The following is a 23,527-nucleotide window of genomic DNA, read 5'->3' as shown; positions in this document are numbered from 1 at the left end:
ACCGAGTTTCGAACCCGGGTTTATTACTTCTTTATACTCTCTCTAGCCGCAGAGAAGAGTGTAGCCCCCGTCTTCTCCTCGAGACTGATCCACCGCTTCTCCGACGAATGCAGAGCTTCGATTAAGTCTCCCGAGTCCTTTCCATCGAAGCGGAGCTTCGAGTATTATCGGTTGCTCGCGAGCATCGATTTGAGAAGACAGAGGATGAATCTCGCCGCCAAGTCTCAATCCCTTGTTCCATCAGAAGGAAGCAAAACGATTTCTTCTGGAAACGACTTTGGATGGTAAATTATAAAAAAAGTTATCTTTTTCTTCTTTTGATGTTTTCAAATGTTAAAGTTTGTATTTTTATGTGTTTTTGACTACACGTGGTTCGACATTGGGACACCGAGTGTATCGTTTCTTGGGGCGTTAGATTCCGGAAGTGACCTCCTTTGGATTCCTTGCAACTGTGTGCAGTGCGCTCCTTTAGCTTCCACTTACTACAGCAGCTTGGTACGTTGAGATGTAATGATAAGAGTATGATGCTTAGGTGTACACAGTTAGTTAGTTAGTGCGCTTATTTTTCCAAGTTGATTGATTGGCAGATGCTTCTTCTTCTTCCTCGCTACATATATTCTTCTGCAGGCTACTAAAGATCTTAACGAGTATAATCCCTCAGCTTCAACCACCAGCAAGGTGTTCCCCTGCAGCCATAAGCTCTGTGAGTCAGCTCCAGCCTGTGACAGTCCGAAGGAGCAATGTCCTTATACCGTTAGCTACGCTAGCTACAACACCTCCAGCTCGGGGTTGCTCGTTGAGGACGTCTTGCATCTTGCGTATAGTGCCAAAGCTTCTTCTTCTGTCAAGGCTCGAATTGTTGTAGGGTGAGCTTCTTTTTACTTTTTTTGAGTATTCTATGTTTGTGGTTTTTGAGTATGTGTGTGTTTTGATGTTGTAGATGTGGTAAGAAGCAGAGTGGTGAGTTCTTGGAGGGGATTGCTCCAGATGGTGTGATGGGTTTAGGACCTGGAGAGATCTCGGTTCCTAGTTTTCTTGCCAAAGCGGGACTCATGCGGAACTCTTTCTCCATGTGCTTTGATGAGGAGGACTCGGGGAGGATTTACTTTGGTGATATGGGACCGTCCACGCAGCAGTCAACACGTTTCCTTCCGTACAACAATGACTTGTAATGACCAAATGGAATCTTTCTATGCTTTAAGACAGCTTTTTACTTTATACTAAGCAAGTTCTGTTGATTTTTTGTTTTACAGTGTGGCTTACATTGTTGGTGTGGAGGCTTGTTGTATAGGCAATTCGTGTCTAAAGCAGACGAATTTCACAACACTTATCGACAGTGGACAGTCATTTACTTTTCTACCTGAAGTAATATACAGAGAAGTTGCACTTGAGATTGATAGTCATATAAACGCTACTGTTAAGAAGATCGATGGTGGTCCATGGGAGTACTGCTATGAAACTAGGTACACAACATAGAGAACAAAGCTTGGTTTTATGTTGATTTTCCTCATGTTTTTTTTTCTGTCGATTTTGTTTGTTTGATGGATCAGTGTTAAGCCAAAGGTGCCAGCGATCAAACTCAAGTTCTCGTCCAATAACTCATTCCTGATTCACAAACCTTTGTTTGTACTCCAACGAAGTCAGGTAAGATCATTTCCATAAAGTGTACATTTATGATTCATGCTTGAAACAACGATTTAGACTTGGTTGAAACCATTTTTTTCAGGGGCTTGTTCAGTGTTGCTTGCCTATCAGTGCTACTGAAGAAGGCACTGGAGGAGTCATAGGACGTATGTTATATACCTTATTCACTTTTTCTCACGCATACTCAGACCAATGTCTTCATGAAAAAGATACTATCATTCTTTCTTTTTTTTTGTAGAGAACTACATGAGAGGGTACCGAATAGTTTTCGATAGAGAAAACATGAAGCTTGGCTGGTCATCTTCCAAATGTGAGAGACCTCGATTTAAACAGAACATTAGTACTGATTAAGACCTGTAAATGATCCAAAGAACATCGTATATTTTGGCAGGTCAAGAGGATAAGATAGCGCCACCTCAGGAGGCTTCACCAGGAAGCCCTTCGTCACCAAATCCATTGCCAACAGAGGAGCAGCAAAGCAGAAGCCATGCGGTTTCACCAGCAATTGCAGGTAAAACTCCTTCAAAACATCATCAGCATCATGCCGCTTCTCTTCCATGAGATTATTATTCAACTCTCTTCTTCTTCTCCTTCTACTACTTGGAGTTGTCTCTTATATGTAGAGAGAAACATTGTATTATCAGAAGAAAAAAACATAACTATTTTGCCTTTGCATATATATAAGAAGAGTTCATTTTATAAAGTCTTACATGTTATCTCCATCTACTCAGACTATAAACATATTAGCAAAAGTTTAAATCTTTGTTCTAGATTATTATAAAACACAAATGTAACGGTGTATGATTGGTTAAAGATTCTCATGTCCACGGCGTTTCACGAGATGATTCTGAGCCTCCATCAATCCTCTGATCACTTGGTCGTCTTCCGGTGTCTCTTTTCTCAATATCTCGTAGTCTCCAACCGCTAACTCCCAGTTCCCAAGCTGCAACCACAACAAAATGTTTCCGAAGTGATTCATAAAGAAAACTTTCATTAATTCATCCATTAATGTTACAACTCAACACACTTTTTTATTTTTAAACACATACTACCTTAGCGTTACAGTCTGCTCTTCTCAGCCTAGCCTTGGCGTAGGCAGGACGGACTGCAAGTGCTGCCGTGGAATCTCCTATGGCTCTATCAAACTGGCCCATTTTGAACAGACAAGCCGCTCGGTTACATAGCAGGACTGAGTTTCTTGAGTCGTGCTCTAGTACTTCCCCATAAGCTGCGCTAGCTTCTTGAAATCGTCCCGCTTTGAAGAAATCGTTGCCTTTGGACCGCGCCGGGGTAACGGCCTGTACACGCCGGAGAACCATACTTACTTCCCTGTTGTTCCTGTCCAGCTTGGCTGCTAGTTGAATCGCCTCAACCGCTTCTCCAAATCTGATTTGACAAAAAAATAAAATATACGTTTCTCATTCAAGCCGGTTAAATCAGGAAACGTTTTAGTTTTATGTCTAGTCCTATCTCCTAAATGTGGATTGAAAACCAGAAAATCAGAGGGACCAAACCTGCCCAAAGACATGTGAACCTGAGCCCATACGACCAAGAAACCGGCATAACCGATCGGTCCATAATATTTAGTATTCATTTCCACATCAAAAACTGGACATCTAGACAAAGCATCATCGGCCTCTTGATGTCTGTAACTCTTTAAAAACGCTTCTGCTTGCAATGCATATACTTGGGTAGCTGCATCAGCCCCTGAAGCTATGGTGTTTTTCGTTTCTTTAATCAGATTGTTCCAATCTCGCAATCTTTTGGCTTCTGTGCATTTGTTGAGATGCATCTGTACCGTTTTGGCCTTCAAAATGTCTTCTTGGTCTGCTTCTGGACCCGAACGTTTGATATGATATATTGAATTCTCCACCTCTCCTAACCTATTATTAAGTTTTTATTATATTATTGATGGGATTACATTACTTGAGTTACAAGGTAGGGCTTTGATGAGATTACCTGAGGTACAAGTTAGCTAACCGGTGATGAGCTCTATGGTAATGAGGCTCCATTCTGATTGCTTCCCTACACTCAAACACTGCTTCAAGGATTCTCCCCAATGCTGTTAATGCTGCGCTTTTGTTGCTACGATAAGCAGCCTTTTTCGGATCGATGGCTATCGCAGCATCATACAATGCTAAAGCCTCTACGAAGTTGCCGTTCTTGTAATCTTCATTCCCCATTATCTTTAACGTTTCAGGATCCATTCGAGTGGATATCGCCCTACACAAAGACCCTGACTGGTCCTGGTTATTTGAAACCGATATTGGCCTAACCGGTGTTTGCCTTTCACCTTCCATTGTCTTCCTACCGTATCCACTGTTTTGAACAGTGGTTTGATTCCCAACCGCTGTTGTTCCTGGCTGCTTCAAGTTCCCGAGGCTACCAAACATCATCCCTTTGGCTTTCTGATTGTCCATGATCATACTCTCAAGCTCACCTGATAAACCGATAGATTCCCTAGGCACCACCTTCCTGGCTTGTTGTTGGACCGGTCCTGGATTATTATTAGGGTATTGATTCGATAAGGGTTTTGAAATAGGTCTTTGTATTTGGGTCTGAGTCTGGTTCTGGATCGGTTCAGGTGAAACTTTATATTCTTGTAGCTTTTTGGAGTTTAATTCGTTACCAGGAGATTTGGTGAACTGAATATTAGAGGTGCAAGGTGCGGAGGCGTTGCTGCTACGCATTGGGGTTTTATTACCATTGTCCGCAGTACATTTCTTGGACCACAAGCCACGTCTACCAAACACGAAACCTAACAACCCACGACGCGACCTTTTCTCTGCCTGATTTTCTGCCATCCTTTCGCTGCTAGAGAGAACCTAAACCCCGTCGAGGAACAGTCAGCTAAACCAACCTCAGGAAAGCTTGTTTTGTTGCATGCCCTCTCCTTGAATCAATAACTTTGCACACAATGGCATTATGATCAAACTAGGCTAAAATTTACAGTAAAAAAGAAGAGATGCATGAAATGTTGTTGTTGTCTCTTCTCAAATCGATGTATAATTGTCAATAGACGTGGTTGGTGGGTTCGTCTTCTGTCAATACTTGATTTTTTTTGGTTCGTCGTTTGTCTTCTCTCTTTTTTTTTTTTTCTATGGCTAGGCTATGTTGACCTGGTTTTCTAAGAGAGAGGGAAAAATGAACCTTAGATTTTTTAGTCAATATTTAGAAAGAAATTGTGGGACTTTGTCGAAAAGAAAACAAATGTCCGAGTTTTTCTCGACCCAATTCTATTTTTGATGAATGGCTTTTTTAACCTGCCATGTAAAATAAGGTGTTTGCAATGACGTATGTTATTCCCCATAAACTCTAATTTTTTTGTGGACTCAGCAAATAAATAAAAAATCTAATTAAGGAGGCTTTGTTGAATGAACTACTTTCAAATTTATAAGTCAATAGTGACATCAAGCTCTACATTATATGTAATTAAAATAAATAAATATTTTAATGTAAAGTGCTGACTAGTAGTACAATATCTGACATCAGAACCAAAGTTTTAATGAACTAGATCTAATAATCTTTCCGTTTCATAATAAATGTCATTCTAGTTTTTTTTTTGTTACACAAAAAGTGTTACTTTACAATTTCAATGCAAATTATACTTATTTTCAACTGAAAATTAAAATTGCATTGGTTTCATAAATAATTTTATTTATCTAAAATATTATTGGTCAGAAAAATATAATTAATAACAACTTACATATATTTTCGCTACTTTCTTAATCTATGTGAAAAGTGTCAAAGTGATATTTATTAAAATGGAAGAAGTATCGTAAAACTAGTACACGTATTGAATAATTAATCAAAACCTAGAATCCGGGATGAGCGAACCTAGTTTAAGATGAATACAAAATGTCAAATAAAGTAATTAGTACTAACACTACCTCGAAATCGAAACTAATAACATGATCTTAGCAATTAACAATTCATAAAACTAATGGTGGATTAGCGAATTACGTTAACCCTTAAGCAAACAACAGGAAGAAAACAAAAACCTAATACTCATTCCGTTTCGATTTAGTTGTGGTTGTAGAAAAAAATTTTCGTTTCAAAATAAATGTCGTTTTAGAGTTTTAATATAAAATTTGTTAATAAGATTCTCCAGTTTTTTTTATTCTATTGGTTGAAATATGGTAAAGTGTATTGGTAATTGTGTTTTTATTTTGGAAATATACAAAATTATATATTTTATTAATCAGTTTGCATAAACCTAGAACGATAATTAAAATGAAACTGAATGAGCAATAGTACTATCAAACAAAAACAAACGGCATGGCTCGGATCATTCATTAGTGGAAAAGCAAAACTTGTGGGCTTCGTGTAAACACGTATAATGAGCTAATATGTTATATGTATTCATAGTTTTTCCCTTGTGTTACTAAATTATAATACATGTTCTTGTTCCCTTTTGGGTTCAAGAGAAACAGAATCTGCCGACTTACCAGAGAAGGAGCTTTATCCGTTTATGTTTCAAAAGGGTCGACACGCACTGAAGTAGACCATACGTGCGGTGTTTGGCTCGAAGCACGACAAGATTCAGAGACGAGTCATATCACATTATAGTTTTAGGTAGCGAGGGACAAGTGCAGTGCCGTCCCGTGTATTTATGTGGCTTAAAACATTTGGAAATATGTGGCCCTTATATAAAATAAGGTAAGAATTATTTTCATAAGCTTTGCTAATGGTGAACACATGAAATTTATTTGACATCAAAGTTCAATGCTAAATTGATTAAATTTTTTAACATCAAAGTTCAATGAAAACTCTTTAATAAAACAGAAAAAAAAAACGAATATCAAAATGGTAGTGTGAACCGGGGATGCATGAGAGATATATATCTTATCATTTGACCATTTAAGCTACATCAATATGAATGTATGTGACCAAATTGTTTTCTAAAGAAAAAAAAAAGAAAAAAAAAATTGTTTTCTAAAGATATGTGGCCTAAAGCTAATGCTTTATGTGCCTTAAAGAAGGAACGGGCCTGGACAAGTGTAGGGGTCCTTTTGATCTCTTATGCTCCTCTCCGGTTGATTGGCTGGCTAAGTAGCCTGGCATTCTACCGGTTCTTCACTTAGGCAGCTTTTTCATTATAGCTATCATCATCCGTTGGACACGGACCATGGTATTCAGGCTTTACCATACTTAGGAAATTAGCAGCCGCTTAATCAACGATTAATTAAGAACGAAACTAGAATGTATACATTAGTATCTCATCTTCAGAAGTAATTTTCAGATTAATTGACCGTTTTATTCTTGACATAATTCTTTCGAAAAAGGTAATCTAGTTACGTATCTTCCAAAGTTTGTAGATCGTGAATTGAGATACTTAATTCCCTATGTATTTAATCTAAAGACGTTATGATGCCATTCTAAGAAAGTAAGAAGTGGTGTGTTTACTATTTTTAATCAAACATCTTCGAGGTGCATGCACGAGGGACTGGTTAAATTGGAGTAAATACTAATTGGCACATTACTTTTTGCGCACTTGTTAAATTATGAATCAAGAAAAAAAACTCAAAGTCGATAGAATTTCATAATTACTGCGAAATATGAATACTAAAATGATTACCACGCGTGCTTGCATCGCCTTAAATTTACAAAAGAACCAATAATGACCATAATAATTGACACAAGATGACGAGAATGAAGAGGACAAAGTCGTTGTTTTGCCGAAAAATACGGGTTCAATTTACTGTGGTCTAACCTTCTTGATTCTTATTTACATACATGTACTGTTGTACACTGTTCTTTCTTTTGTTTCTTCGTTCAAGATCTGCCAAAACTCTTTAGACGCAGAACACTTTGTTTTATCAATTAGTGAGCTGCAAACCGAATATGATTTGTGCTATTAAAAATATGCAAACAATTATGTACGAACTTTGTATAAGACCGATGTTTAAACGAAACGTATAAGTATGGTTTTAGTGGACGTTAACTATACTAGATCGCACGTTCACGTCAGACTGAATTCCCGTCCAACGTACTACGAATCGAGAAACTACACCCATGCACTTTGACCCCAAAAAAAGAAGAGAAAATACACCCAAAATATATGAATACATTTTCGGTAAAATTCTGGTAAAATTCTTCGTGGTGGCTATCAAAAGTAAAATTGTATCAGTTGGGTTTCCGTTTGAAACTATTTTGTCAACCCGGTTTGAGTATAGCTAGCACAGCTACTACACACACACACACACATATATATATATATATATATAGCAACGAAACCATTGTTGAATTTTATTCAAAATTATACGATCTTACTTAAAGTAGAAATTCTTCGTATATAAGTCTCATCTACCTAATCACATGAAACAAATCTGTGGTACTCCCTGACATTGGCGTGTTATGTTTTATTTCTAGAATATGTAATGAGTCGGCCGATAGGCCAGCAAAAGACTCTCTGTTTCAGTTCTCAAACAATCTCGTAGAGATTGCTAACAATGTTCTGGTTTAAGCTTAAGTTTAAGTTAATGAAACGAAGGTTTGACCAAAAAACTAAAAGTAGAAATTTTCAAAAAAATCTAAAAGTTTGAGAAATATGCTTAGACATATATACTATATATTTAAAGTGCAGGTATAATTTTTTTTTGAAACTAAAGTGCAGATATAATTATTTAGAAGAATATAGAAATAATTATATCTGCACTTTTATATAGTAGAATTTTACCCAAAAAAATATTTATAAGTAGATGGAAAAAAAGAAGAAGAAGAAAAACATCATATGTGAAGGAATTATTTATTGAACCATATATCGAGAATCTCTTATTCTCATTGTTAGGACAAATTACGTAGAACCAATAATTTGTTCAATTCCGTAATATGTTTGTCAAAACGTTGCTTTAGGCTCGGTACCCACGTATATATAGTTAAACAAGTAAAAATTATAGGTGTCGATCGACCCCTTGACTATATACTATATCTATATATAGTCTGAAATAGCTTCTTTTTTTTAGCAATAGCTAAAAGCATAAATGTAACTAAAAACTGGCATGTAAATTGATGAATCCACTGTTTTATGTTTCTATGCATACATAATCTGCGGATTTAGAGAGGGGGGGGGGGGGGGGGGGGGGGGGGGAATTATGAACGTTTTTCTAATCTAGATTTTTTTTTAATATTTATCATATCAAACGCTAGTATTGTGCAATATACTATTATTGAAGGTATAATTTCATAATCCCACGCGAGCCACGAAAAGTTCATAGTAATAGATTAACAAACATGTGAACACAGTGTCATTAATTTAAAATTTTCATAATTTGACAATAACTACTCTATCTTTTAGGTGTGTAGCAACCTGTAACGTGACTTGACAAGTATACATAGCCACTCTATCTTTTAGGATTTAGGAGGGGGGGGGGGGGGGGGGGATATTATGAACGTATTTCTAATCTAGATTTTTTTTTAATATTTACCATATCAAACGCTAGTATTGTGCAATATACTATTATTGAAGGTATAATTTCATAATCCCACGCGAGCCACGAAAAGTTCATAGTAATAGATTAACAAACATGTGAACACAGTGTCATTAATTTAAAATTTTCATAATTTGACAATAACTACTCTATCTTTTAGGTGTGTAGCAACCTGTAACGTGACTTGACAAGTATACATAGCAACCTTAACAAAATGTATAAAAATTCTTAATTCTTTATGAAAAAGAACATAGAGTAGTGGTGCCACAATGTCAAGTCTATATTAATTCAAAACTTTCCAATTTGTCTTTCTCTTTTTTTTTTTGTTTCCAACTCAAGTATTTAATATGAAACTGAATCTTGATACATTTGCGAAATGGTATTAACATAAGCCCGTATTATTATCTTCTTTTTAAGTCTCTTTCGGTTGAACGCATGGGTTTAGCTTTGGCCGATATATATAATATATAAACCGCCAGGGCAAATCTAGACAATTTAAACGATGGGTGCACTATTGGTGATGAAATAATAAAATTACATATGGAAAAGATTGAACCTTGGAAAGTGAGGATGCACAAACTACTTTTTACGATATAAGCTATCAATTTTTTGATGTTTTACATACAAAATTTTAAATTTTAATATAATTGAGGGTGCACATGCCCCCATGCCCTATAACCTGTCTCCGCGACTGTAAACCGCACCAGTTATGTTTTTCTGAATAAATAAGAATGTGATTTACATCTGAATTAGTGAAATAATCCTTCTAACGGTAAATGTAGATGTTCTACAAAAATGTAAATTGCAAATATTTTTACAGAAACTGAAGCTAATATAATCTCAAATCTGTAAAGGAAATAGAATGCGTATAAGTTAACTGAAAACATCAAGTAAACTAGTAAATTGATCTTATATATGAATATATGTTTGAGAACAAAAAAAAAGCTTCATTTCATATATATGAGCGAGGAGACTGCGAAAAAAAGGTTACTTTTCAAAGTCAAAGATTTATGTGGGATGAAATTCAAATCAGATAGTATATATAGAACTTAGTGTTTTTATAAGTTACACGTTTAAGTTAACTAGGGCATTGCCCCCGCGCAAGCGCAGTGTTGTGAACAAAGTTCTTGTTTCATCTCAATATTTGCTAGGATTATTGTGGTTGTGCATTTTGTGTTTTGATTTGTTTTTCAAGTTTTTTTTATTGTTATAGGGTTAGAGTTGTATGATGAACTGTGTATGCATTGTTCTCTACTTATGAATGACTAAGTTGTGTTAATAATGTGATTGATATAGTTCGTGGTGTTGTTTGCTGTGTTACTGAGACTTATTGTTTGTTTGTCTTTTTAATTTATTTCTTGTACTGTTGAGGATACATAAATTATATTAAAGTTGTTGAGAGTACCTTTTGTTTCTAGATATTTTTTCTCCCGTTTAGTTGTGTGTATTAAGTAATAATTTTTATTATCCTTATTATGTTTGTTATATGTTTTTATTTTATTTTTAAACTTGTTGCTTTTACCGAACCTTTAAAATAAATACATGAAGACTTGTAGAAATAACTATAAAATGAGTGACAATTCTGAGTATTTGGGCTTTAACGGGTTTTAAACGAATTTATGCATTTCTCAAAAGAATACAATAGCATTAGCATGTTGACATTGGGCATGTAAGCTATTTTTATAAGACAAGAGTAGTGAGCAGATGGAGATGTTGTTGCTGCCTTTGTGTATATCGGGATTGTCTCTTGTATTTCTTGGTGTAGTTGTGTTTGTTTATCTTTTATTTGATGGGTAATATGTAAACAAAAACCATTGTTAGTAATTTACTATGCTTTTTGTTTAGGTAAATTCACTGATTTTGGTTGTCGTCTTCGTCTTCTTCGTTGCGAAAGTAAGTTTGTAAATTGTTAAATAGCTGGCCGTGTAGTTTGTATTTTTTTAGTTGGTTTGATGTATGTGTCGTTGAATTTTAGTTGAGGTGATTGGTTTGGTATATTTGTTTTGAAGTTTATTTCTAAGATTAGACAAAAAATAGAGGTAATCATTAATGATTCGTCTTTTTTTGGAATTCTAGTTTTTGGTGTTTTGATTGTTTGGGTTGTTGTGGTTTCTTTTAAGCTGTAAAATAAAAGTTTGTGTAAAATTAGTTTGATAAGTAAGGGGGATAAATAGACGATCACAAAATAGGAAATATTTTTGATTATTAATGTTAACACAATATAGATAATAATATAAAGGGAATTGTGTGTTGATTGTTTCTTACGGATCAATGAGGAGACAAATAAGGACTCGAGTTGTTTCTTTGGTAAAGTCAGAGCCCTGGACAGAACGGATTTGCTCAACTACATCTGCAAGTTTAAATATCAGTTATGATATCGAAACATAATATAAACTCAGTTGCAATATGATAATATACGTGGGAGTTATAGGTTTGTGTTCGCAATCACTTGGAAATTGTCGAACAATCTAGTTATGATTGAAGATTGATCTCAGGAGCACCCGTGATGACTTCATCATTAATAGTTGGTGAGATGAAACGAATGAGGAATGGATTATCAGTTATCTTGTACATGCTTGAGTACATAGCAACCTCAAAACGATCGACTTTCACAATGGAACCGGCTTTCAAAGATAACATGTAATGATTAGCACGTCCTACGGGAATAAACCCATAAATCATGGAATCTGAAAATAATATTATTCAACAAAGAATCAGAAAATCAATTAAAAACAATTATATTAAATAAATGTGATAAATTGAAGATTAACTTACCTTTTTATCAAGGAAGAGAACTGTGATTCCCATAAACTCACTGTCTTTCTTGAAATTCAGAGAATCCCATAAGCGAGGAGGTTAGAGGCTATGCTCTGACTACTACGACCAAGACGGAGAGACTCGAAGGTTGAGTGACGGACGCCGGGGACGCCGGTTTGAGGAACTAGAGAGGCAGAAAGAGACATTTTCTAGAAGATGGTTAAAGCTAAGAGGAATCAATGAGTTTTATGGAGATGCAAATTGGGTTCATCAAAGATGAGAATCATATATATAAGGTTTAGAGAAGGACTACAAATTAGGAATATTTATGATCAAACGATTTAAGATGGGGAGATGAATAGTTCGCCGGTGAAAAAATAGATTACGAACAGACACACGGCGCAATTCTGTAGCTCATCCTTGTCTAAGACAATGATGAAAAGAACCCTAACTCTTATTAAACAAAGACAGATTACAATAAGGAAAAACGATAATTGTTTTTTTTCTTTTTCATATAACGTGATAAATCTCATTTAAAAATGAAACTCATAATACACTTGTAGGCCCGGCCCACAGAGAAAGCCGAAGAAGCAAGGATTTTCGACATTCATAAATATATATTAGTTTCGGTCATCAATGTACAAAGTACCATTTAGTTTAGTGGTATAAATGTTGATGTTTATATCTCAATAACCCGGGTTCGAACAATGTGCTTGACACTTTTTTTCACACTTTTTAAAAGTGGGATCCACAAAACGCTGACGTGACGCGCTGAGGAGAAAGCAAAAACTCAATTATTATAATATATATTAGAGTCCCAATTAATAAAACGTTGGAGACGCGGATTCGACGACTCCTATGGTCTGGTGACAATAGACACGCAAATATATTACAACGTAGGCGAATAAGAGCATCCGCAACAGCAATCCTTAAGGGGGAGTCATTAGGGAAAAATAATTAAATAATTAGTGGATCCCACCAAAAGCTAATGATTAAATCTTTAAAATCTCTAAATAAGGACTCTTTGGGGGTTATTGGGAGATGAATTTGTGTAGAGTTTGTGAATTTTGAGAGTTGATAGATTTAAAAAAGTTATGTGGATTGTGAAAATTTATATACATTGACTTATGAAATTTGATCATAACTTTTCTTAGATTGATATAGATTTTCATGAATTTGTATTACATATTTTCTATCATTTTTTGTAAAATAAATATAGAATATATTTATTTTCTAAATCATATAGCATGATTATTTATTTTTTGCTTTCAAATTAAAAAGAAAATAATACTGATACATACAAAATTGAATAATTTTCTTAAATAGCCATTTTATAAGATTTTGTCACAGAAAGCATTTAAAAAAGAAAATAACCGAAAGAAGTTTCATTAAAAATATAAAAGACTATTTTACCCCTTACGGTATAGATGTATAAAAAATAAAAAAAAATAAAAAGTTGTTTTTATATTTTTTTTTTCAAATTCGAACATTTTTATAATATTTCTATTTTATAAAAAAATATTTTTTTCAAATTTTCCTTTTGAAATTCAAAAATGTTTTTTGAAACTATTTTTTTTAAAAAAAATATTTTAAAATTACTAAGATTTATAAATGTAATTATTATTATTGATTTAAAAACATAATTTTTTTAAAAAAATAATTATATATTCAAAAATGTAAAAGTATATAAATGTAATGAATTATAGTTTTGAACATATAATTTCGATTTAAGGTGCAATAGATATTTGGTAAGAATAATTATTTTGTTTTCTAGTATATTTATCACAAGGATTTTGAAAATCACATCGATACATATGATATTTTGAAATTTGAGTCTTATGAGTAAAAATGAATAGAATTCATCTCGCAATAACACTAGATTTAGTTAGAATTAGAGAATCAATAGTAACTAAACTTTTTGAATAACAAGAGATTTGAATGGATTTTGAAAATTCTTAAACCAATAATAATGGATTCTACTAAGATTTTTGAAATCCATGAACCAATAACAATGGATTCTTAAAATTCACAAACTCTACACAAATTCATCTTCCAATAACCCCCCCCCTAAGTGAATTCTTGCACTATTTGTGGGCCCCCACGACATTTGGCAGCCCGCGATTGGTTGATATTTCTTTCTTTTTATCTAAAAAAGAAAAAATAAGAATAATTAAAAAATCAAAAAATACATTTTCTAAAGATTCCAATGGAGACCATTAGAGCACCATTAACCCAAATACTCGAAATGAGTCTCTTAATTTTTATCTAACACTTTTTAGTTGTTAAAGTGGATTAAGAGACCGGATTAAGAGACCCGTTAATTTTCGTAGTCCAATGCAAGTCTCTTAATTAAGGTTTCTTAAAAATAATTTTTTTTTAATTAAACATTTTTTTTTTAATTTTCTTATTAAACTTAAAATTAAAACATAGTAAAGGATTACAATTGAAACAAAGATTTTTTTTTTTTTAAAACATAAAACATAAAAACAAAGTTTATTAAAATAAACGAGAATTTGAAAGAAACATCCGAGCTCAGTTGTTGTCTTCATCGTGTCCAAATTTATGCCACACATGTTCAACCAAATCAACTTTCAGTTGTTCATGCATTTGTCTATCACGAATTCTAGTTCGAACACCCATCATATTGGCGATATTTGAAGGGATATCTGTAGAATACGTGAGATCGACATGTGAATTTCCGGTTTCATCTCCTTGTTGGAACTCCGAAACATCAAATTGAGTGTACCCATCTCGTTCGTTTTCTACGATCATATTATGAAGTATGATACATGCTCTCATAATCTTCTCAATTTTGGCTTTATCCCAAAAAAGTACAGGATTTTTAACAATGGCAAAGCGAGCTTGCAAGACTCCGAAAGCACGCTCGACATCTTTTCTGACAGCTTCTTGACGTTGAGCAAATAAAACTGCTTTCGGCTCTAGTGGCATTGTAATAGATTGGATAAAAGTTGCCCATTTCGTGTAAATACCATCGGTTAGATAGTAAGCCATATGATATTCTCTTCCATTGACAGAGTAAGTGACTTGCGGAGCTTGACCGTTTATTACGTCATCGAAAACAGGTGAGCGATCAAGAACATTAAAATCATTTAAGGTACCTGGAGGTCCAAAAAATGCATGTCATATCCAGAGATCATATGAAGCAACCGCCTCTAAAACGATTGTTGGTTTACCCGAACCACGAGACGCCGAGACAAAGATTCGTCGAGAAGAGCGAGGGCGGGGAGGAGAGGAAAGGAGACCCAGAGAGACAAAGGTCGCCGTCGAGAGATTCATCTTCGATGTGAGAGCAATAGAGACGCCGAGCACTCGACAGAGTCGGGTAGGAGACCCAAAGAGACGCCGAGACGATGAATCGTCGAGAAGAGCGAGGGCGGGGAGGAGTCCACCAAGAGAGACACCGATTGATGAGCTTCGACGAGGGATCATCGATTGATTCCGTCGGTGAAATATCTTTGTCGAGTAGAGATCACGAGAGCAAGAGAGAAATCTGGCAGAGAGAGTTGCGGAGGAGTTGCGGAGTAGTCGAAGTAGAGGGAAAGAGACGAGAGACGAATCGCGTTGCTTTGGAGAGAGAAAGATGTTTGAAAGGGAGACACGTGTCTCAGTGAATACATTTCTTGTGCTTCCTAATTAAACGACGTATGCAGCATTAATGCTTAATTTTTCTTTTTTTTTTTAAATCTTAAATTCACTAAAAACCCATGCTAATAAACCGCTAAAGATGCTCTTAGAGATGTTCCAAGACCTTCAAAAAGTAGGCCCATGAAACCATTATTAGGCCCAGTAGGTCCCACGTTTTTGCCTTTGTTCTCCTACATAAACCAATTCGCAGGAGTGGAAATAAACACACAATTCCTCATCTTCATCATCCACTCCATCTCTTTCTTTTTTCTCTCCCTTAAATCTCAGTTTAACTTTGATTCAAGTACTAATTTCACCTTGAGCCCTAATTTTCTAAAATGGGTAAGCATTGGCTTGTTTTACTAGGTTTCATCTCAACATAAGCTAGTATATATCTCTCATTACTACTTTGATTAACCAATATGTATATTCTGTTTTACTCAGTGAGCTTTGTCCTGGAGAAACCACAGAGAATGTCAAACGGTGTCGTATCAGAGACCACAAGGTTAAGTATCATCCCTAACAACTCTTCCTCTGCTCAGAAAACGCTTCTCAAGAACCTCGAGATCATCAATGGTGGACAAAGAGTCAACGCTTGGGTCGATTCAATGCGGGCTTCTTCTCCTACTCATCTCAAATCACTGTCTTCTTCTGTCTGCTCAGAGAAACATCTCAGCTCATGGATCGTAAGTAGTCTCCATATACAACTCTCTTTCACAAAACTCTCGAAGAGTCTTTCCTCTTACAACTTTTTATTGTGTTTCCGACAGATGCGGCATCCTTCAGCATTAGAAATGTTTGAGAAGATCACAGAGGCTTCAGGAGGGAAACAAATCGTAATGTTTCTTGATTATGACGGTACTCTCTCTCCCATCGTTGATGATCCAGACAAAGCTTTCATGTCAAGCAAGGTTTTTCTTAAAATCCATGTTATTGTTTTCCCCTAATCATTTTATTCTCTGTGATTAATCACGTTTTGATTGATGTTCTCAGATGAGAAGAACTGTGAAAAAACTGGCTAAATGTTTCCCAACTGCAATAGTTACCGGTAGATGCATAGACAAGGTATTTTAATTGTTTCTTGGCATTTTCCTCATATTTATTGACCGTTATATATAAAATTTTATTATATAATTAATTATTTTAATAATTTTGTTTTTTTCAAAGGTGTATAACTTTGTGAAGCTGGCTGAGCTGTATTATGCTGGCAGCCATGGCATGGACATTAAAGGTCCAGCAAAAGGTTTCTCCAGACACAAGAGGGTGATATAATTAAATTCATTAAAAAAAGTACCATTGTATTATTTTCGTTTAAGTTTATTTAATTCCTCTTTCGTCTAGGTTAAACAGTCTCTGTTGTACCAACCAGCCAGTGACTATGTTCTCATGATCGATGAAGTAAGACATATTATGTTCGGCTTAATAAATAAATTATTATATGTTTTCCTGTATCACGACAAATATACCCGTCGTGCTCTTCAATGTTTGGTTATATAATTTAACACTGTTGGTTGTGTTTGAATTTTAAAGGTCTATAAACAACTCTTGGAGAAAACTAAATCAACTCCTGGAGTCATAGTAGAAAACCAGAAGTTTACCGCTTCTGTGCACTTTCGTTGCGTGGAAGAGAAGGTAAAATCGCAACCACACTAAAAATATACTTTTATTAAATAATAAAGAATACTAACATTAGAAATGGAAAACATTATAATCCAGAAATGGAGCGAACTGGTTCTACAGATTCGGTCGGTATTAGAGAAATATCCTACGCTCAAACTGAGCCAAGGTCGGAAGGTATGACATGACGTTCTCTCATTTGACTAAAGAAGTACTTAAAAAACTATTTGTAATATAGCTTTCTGTTGTCATAACAGTGAGTGTAAATGATTTAAATTTAAATTTGTTTTGAATATAATCAACAGGTTTTCGAAATCCGTCCTATGATCGATTGGGATAAAGGAAAAGCTCTTGAGTTCTTGTTAGAGTCACTTGGTGAGTGCTCAGTAGCCCTCTCTCTTTTTCTAAAAACAAATATTCTTTTTCAATCTATAATTAAAATAAAGCAATAATTAGTTTGTCCTGTCTTTTTATTAAAAGCAACTTTTCTCCACTAATCATTTTTCATCATCAATATGCTTCTCAGTTCACCTTTAAATAATGGGATACTATCAATTTACAGACTGAAGTAATTTTGAACCTTTTGAATACGACAGGGTTTGGGAACTCTAACAACGTTTTCCCGGTTTACATCGGCGACGATCGGACCGACGAAGATGCATTTAAGGTATACGAACTATTTCCATAATATATAAAAAAAATATCCATATACTTAAGTTACGGCGCTAATTATATTGATTAACATTGGTACCATGTAAATTAGATGCTACGAGACAGGGGTGAAGGCTTTGGCATACTTGTCTCCAAATTTCCCAAGGATACAGATGCTTCGTATTCTCTGCAAGATCCGTCCGAGGCAAGTCCACACGCGCGTATATTATAATATGTATATCCATAGTATCCGTCTATGTATTTCGCAGTACATGGTTTTCTATACGTGCTAACTCTCTCTCTAAAATAAAATCAATAGGTGATGAATTTCTTGCGACGATTGGTGGAGTGGAAACAAATGCAGCCAAGAATATGAAGGGGATGTATAATAAATGAGCTAGTGACAATGTTCGAAATATTTAATGCCAACCAATATGTATATGGCTAACCTTTCATGGAACGTTGTAGAAGGTGGGGAAAAATCTTTCTTTATATGCCCCCTAAGGCTAATGTTCTTGTTCATCGGATTTTGTTTTTGTAAGAAAAAAAAGATGAACAAGACTATAGGTGGCAAAATGTTTTCGACTAAATCTACTAAGTTTTAATTATCTTCGTAAATGTAACATATGCAGACGCATGTCAATTAAGAAAGTATTTGTATTTATTATCTACGACTTCTTCTTAATTACTATTCTATGGGGTTTTCTGTTATGTGAGAAGAACTGAGAAATAATGTTAACATGCATTAATCTAAAATCGAGATTTTCTATGAAAATCCTTTCAAAGTACATAAATTCTTGACAAAATGTGACAATTAATTTGAAGACGTGACAAAGTATGAAAAAAAAAAAAAAAAGTTATCCGGACGAGGTAGTCCAAGTGGAAGGACGGGTCTGTGGTGGCAACCACCATCCGGGTTCGATCCCCCCATGCGAAAACTACCCTGCCTCATCTGGACACCAAAGCGGGTACTGGGTCTTCGGGCTCAGAGAAAAACCTCCCGGGTGAAGCTGGCATGCTGCCTGACCGGGCCCAGAGATTGATCCGCGAAGCGGGGAACCCTGGATTACAAAAAAAAAAAAGTATGAAAAAAGTTTATTTAGTACGTAAAAGGATTTGTAAATTTTATGTACCACATAGTATCAAACAATAATGGATTTAATGCGAGGAATTTGAATGAGTTTGATGTATCCAGATTTGTCTCACTTTGCGTACTTGTCTACTGACACTTTGACACATAGCCTCGCGGGGTCCAAATGAAACTAAATGATCAACTCAAATCTGTCAAGTACTTTTCACTAGTGTAGACAATAAACCTAACCAATTAATCCGGATCAAACCAAGTTAGAACTTGTATTCTTGCTCGTTGTAGGAAAGACAAACTCTGGAAACATGGAAGTCTTATTTTGTTTTTATTGTTGTTTTGGGTTAAGTCGTGTTCCTCTTCGTGCGTGTCCTTTGGCCCTGATTACGAACACTCTATATAGTATTTATTTTCTGGTACGAGACAAATTTATTATATCGTATAGTAGCAGATTTTGTAGTTGGTTGAAATCATATTCATCCAATACGATAATGTTTCTCTTTTTAATAATTAGTTGTGTGAAATTTTTACGGGAGAGAAAAATGTTCGGTGACAATTGAGCCGCTCCACGAACGTATCGTCGACATGCACTCTGGTGCCTCTGGTCTGGCAAGATTTAGTTAGTAGCTTCCAACTGGCCGGACTAACCAAGATTGGATTCTTTAAACATTGTATACGTGTTATGGACGTATATAGGCTACATACACTATTGTATTTCAAGTGTGAGAAGGTTCTCTCTCAGACACGAAACCAAGGAAGCCGCAACGGCAAAAATGAGCTCGTTCTACCGTTGTTTCTCCGGCACGGTTGGTGTGTTCTCTTCCTAGTTGAAGCTCCTCCTCGTCCTTGTCTCTGGCCGACGATTGTGCTCCTTTCACCGACGTCGAGTTCGTTTGAGTTTTTCCGATGGCTCTGCTCCCGCTACCTCCCTCCGCGCCGATGAACCAGGATCTGGTCTTCTCTCTCGCTCGCCCTCGGTGGATGTTTGCTTCGGTGCTGTTAAATCCTCTTCACCCACGAGATCCTCCAGATCCACCTGATCCACCGGACCCAACGGTTACATCCCAATCAAAGCCACCGTCTTCATCCTCTCTTCGAGATCTTCACCAGACGCCGCCTCACTCCTCCCCACCTATTTCACTTCCCTCCATCTTCACCTCCGGATTTAGGGCATCATGTTTCTTCCACGAGATCTACTACTGTGGGTCAAGAACAGAGACAACTCAGATCTGTCTCACCGGAGGAGGAGCTTTCCTCTCCATCGTACATGTATCTCCTTCGTCAAGCACCGCTATGGTTCTGGTATGCTCCGGTGAACGCAATGCCCCATCAGTCGATGGTTCATCTTCCTCTCACGGCGGCCTTAGCTTCCACTCCGACTCTGGTGAAACCCTAATCGGGAGCTCTTTTGTGAAGGATCGCATATCCTTTGAGTCTCCTCTTACTGCATCTCATCGAAACCTTATTTCAATATCCAAGAAGTTAAGGCTTCAACCCGACTATTCCAAATCTCACTGCCTCTTATCTGATGCTTACTCACTCACGCTCAACGGAAACGAGTACGATGACAGTTTGCTCAAGTTTCTTCCGGTTACAATAAGTTGGCCTAGACACGGTAATGTCAAGGTCCGAGCTTCTGACCCGATTAAACCGTATACTTCGTCACCAAACTCCATTGTCCTAAGCTCTTCGAAAGTGAAGCTAGAGTTAGAGATTCACCTAGTCTCTTGGGTAGTCTTGCAGTTTTTAGAGCTGTTCGTGTGCGTTTCAATGATAAATCCAGGCAATTAAGGCCTTTTAATACTATTGCGGTTGAGATAGACTCTCCTGCATCCCTCTCCACGAGAGGTGAATCTTTTTTGGTGTTCAAGCCAGTATTGAACTCCTCCAAATCCCTTTCACTAGGGTATTTCAACGTCGTATCAGACTATTTGAAGCTCTTCCGAGCTGTGGCTTCAAGGATTCAAGTGAAGATTTTTTTCCGATCTCTCTACTTTGAGCAAGCCTCTCCTTTAAACACTTCTATCTCATGTGTTATTGTTTTACTGCTTCTTCTTTTGTTCATTGTACCGTCGAAACTACTCCGGTTTGTAATCGTTGAGACCTTTTAGATTTAAATTAATGAAATTTGTGACAAAAAAAAAAGGCTACATACACTTATAATTGTGGCTGCATTTTCTTATCATTTTACCCCAAAAGAAGAAGTTTAGGCTAGGCTCTTAACTAAACTATAAAATAATACTCCTCCCTCTGTTTCCTTTTTAATGATGTTTTAAACACACACATTAAAAAAAAAATTATACAAAAAACTTGATTACAACAAAAAAAGTAATTAAAAGTAGTTAATCATTAGAACAAATAAGACAAAAATACACATTGACTTTTAATATTTTAATCAATTGATTTAATAATTTTTACATAGAAAATTTCAAAACATCATACAAATTGAAACAAAAATATTCTCTAAAACATCATACAAAAAGAAACGGAGAGAATAGTACGTAGATAGGCTAAAGAATATAAATATTGTTCTCAAGGAAGTTTTCAATTTACTTCTACAAATTAGATGAATATTGATCTTTAATGCCACCCATCTTATATGCAAATTAAAGTATATTATTATGTATGGAAAAAGTTTTTGTTTAATTTCTAAATTAAAGTGTGAAAAACTATACTGATTTTGATCATATAAACGGTTCTAAAATAGAAAATTCATACATAAGCATTTTCATACTATGTATATTCATAGGTACTTATATCAAGCATTTTTAGATGGGAAGTTTTATGTAATTTTTGAGGATCGATGCGTTTGCCATTCACTATACAAAGTTCAAATGTATTGATGAACCGACTGCAACAATAGAGCAACGAACAGCCTGATGTAATAAGATGTAAAACATGACCTTTCACGTTCTTCACATATTAGTCGCGTTATGAAGAACGTTTCTACTAGAATGTGTGACATATTTGGAGTGTATTTTTAATTATAAGTAACCTATAAATACCCTATGCGGCTATGCCGTCGTGTTCCAGTTGTCCGCACAATATTCAACCATAAAAGTATTAAAGAGTTAGGCAAATTAATCCGCATATATACGTTGTAATGCCAAGCCCAATCTCGACTTTCCTACGTTGGTGTTTACTACTCGAATTAGTAGTTACGTATTTGGAATCTGACAATGGAGATAGCATATAGATAGACATATGCGGTTACATACATATATTATGTATATAACTATGGATATATATAGCTATATGAATGGCAATAGCATCATCAGGTGCATGCACGAAATGTCTGTGAAAGCTGAGATGTGTATAGAGAGAGAGAGAGAGAGAGAGAGAGAGAGAGAGAGAGAGAGAGAGAGAGAGAGAGAGAGAGAGAGAGAGAGAGAGAGTCGTGACTGTAAGTATAGTGTCATAGCAAATCAATAATAGCGGATGGTCACTATGGTCAAAGCGTTTTGTCCATAGCTTTTGGATGTATAATGCGACTAACTATCACAGATTCACAGTAAGTAAGGCTGAATGTGTTTTCAAACACTTTTGATTTAGACATTTCACAAATTCACAATTTTTATTTTATATAATTCTATTCTCATTGTCCATGTCCTACAGAAAAAAAAAACAACGGAAATTTCAAAATTAGCTTAGAAACCCATAAGTCCATACATGGACCATATACCATTACAAGGATAGTATCATCCAAAGAACTAGAAAGCCATCACCGTTTCATGTATATACGTATAACAATGAATTCAAATAAGTTTTGCTAAATTTAGCAAATAATAGAGATATATTGTAATCTTTTAAAACGAAATCAGAATCAAACGTTAAAGTTCCAATTCTAACGTGGCGATGAGAAGAGTTAAGAGTGGCCAAGTTGTACTCCACTTATATATGTATCAGTGTGTTAAAAAGTATGTTATTAAAAACAAAATAGGGGGCCAGTTTTCAAAAAAAAAAAATAGAGGCAAAAAAACTAAAAGGGCAAAAGAAAACAAAAACCGAACACATGGGTGAGGGAAAAAACAATAAAACAGCAAGACATTTCCAAAGTGTTGTCAATCTAAACTCACTTCCTCGCTTTATTTCAACGTGGAAAGATGGACTCCACTCTTTGCTTTCTCTTCAATCACTTTCATTGGATGACACTTAGCACTCTAGGCTAACATTTAGTTAGTTGTTAGCTTAATAAAATTATTTGATTTAGCCTTCAAGTCGCAATTATTGGTGATCGGTAAGACTCTTCACACCACAAATCTCATACTTTATGTATAATATTACTAGCCACGTTAAATGAGATACGTCTTCTAAAGCTATATATATACAAATGGCTTATTTGAAAGGGAAACTAATCTAAAAAAATATTAACATGTTTACTTATATATGTAGATGCTTACATCAAATGCAATAGGTTTAAACTTTTAATGAATTGTATAAACAATATCAGTTGTGTGGATCTTGGCGATAGTAATGAATCACGTGGAGGAGCTCAGATTCAATATTGACTTGTTTATATAAGGGGTTCATGTAGAGTCTAGAGGTTTATCGATATTCTATTCGCTTGTCACAACTATTATTGGTTTGTCCATAATCAAAAGCCTTGAAAGAGTTAAAAGAGGAAGGTTTTTCTGTTATTTCTTGTTCACCTTTTTCAATTTAAATAAATTTTTATTTAATATGTACACTTGCATGTTGT

At 35.4% G+C, this 23,527-nt stretch overlaps 3 protein-coding genes across 4 annotated transcripts; 2 read left to right on the top strand and 1 right to left on the bottom strand.

Moving 5' to 3' along the window:
* The first annotated feature begins 8 nt into the window (after positions 1-8).
* LOC106356481 (aspartic proteinase-like protein 1) lies at positions 9-2,350 on the top strand. Its single transcript, XM_013796231.3, has 8 exons — positions 9-495; positions 628-866; positions 941-1,168; positions 1,254-1,463; positions 1,551-1,644; positions 1,727-1,790; positions 1,883-1,954; positions 2,036-2,350. Exons 1-8 carry the CDS (start codon positions 331-333, stop codon positions 2,203-2,205), a joined length of 1,242 nt encoding a protein of 413 aa, XP_013651685.1. The 5' UTR covers positions 9-330; the 3' UTR covers positions 2,206-2,350.
* Positions 2,314-8,053, bottom strand: LOC106355291 (inactive TPR repeat-containing thioredoxin TTL3). The gene is made up of 4 exons (XM_013795267.3): positions 3,604-8,053; positions 3,159-3,527; positions 2,697-3,030; positions 2,314-2,587 (listed from the first exon to the last, which is right to left on the bottom strand). Exons 1-4 carry the CDS (start codon positions 4,446-4,448, stop codon positions 2,453-2,455), a joined length of 1,683 nt encoding a protein of 560 aa, XP_013650721.1. The 5' UTR covers positions 4,449-8,053; the 3' UTR covers positions 2,314-2,452.
* Positions 8,054-15,665: 7,612 nt separating this feature from the next.
* LOC106358316 (probable trehalose-phosphate phosphatase I) lies at positions 15,666-18,435 on the top strand. Of its 2 annotated transcripts, none has more exons than XM_013798067.3 (12): positions 15,666-15,818; positions 15,921-16,162; positions 16,247-16,387; positions 16,470-16,541; positions 16,644-16,739; positions 16,827-16,874; positions 17,007-17,108; positions 17,193-17,270; positions 17,399-17,468; positions 17,690-17,760; positions 17,857-17,949; positions 18,064-18,435. In XM_013798067.3, exons 1-12 carry the CDS (start codon positions 15,815-15,817, stop codon positions 18,118-18,120), a joined length of 1,074 nt encoding a protein of 357 aa, XP_013653521.1. In that variant the 5' UTR covers positions 15,666-15,814; the 3' UTR covers positions 18,121-18,435. The 2 variants fall into 2 exon arrangements, with proteins under 2 accessions (XP_013653521.1, XP_013653520.1); XM_013798066.3 differs by having other exon boundaries at positions 16,818-16,874.
* Positions 18,436-23,527: the final 5,092 nt, after the last annotated feature.

The sequence above is a fragment of the Brassica napus genome, chromosome C9, assembly GCF_020379485.1.
Source record: "Brassica napus cultivar Da-Ae chromosome C9, Da-Ae, whole genome shotgun sequence".
NCBI classification, from domain to species: Eukaryota; Viridiplantae; Streptophyta; class Magnoliopsida; order Brassicales; family Brassicaceae; genus Brassica; species Brassica napus.
Note: the sequence above shows the minus strand (reverse complement) of the source record. Positions and strands in the feature narration are given on the sequence as shown.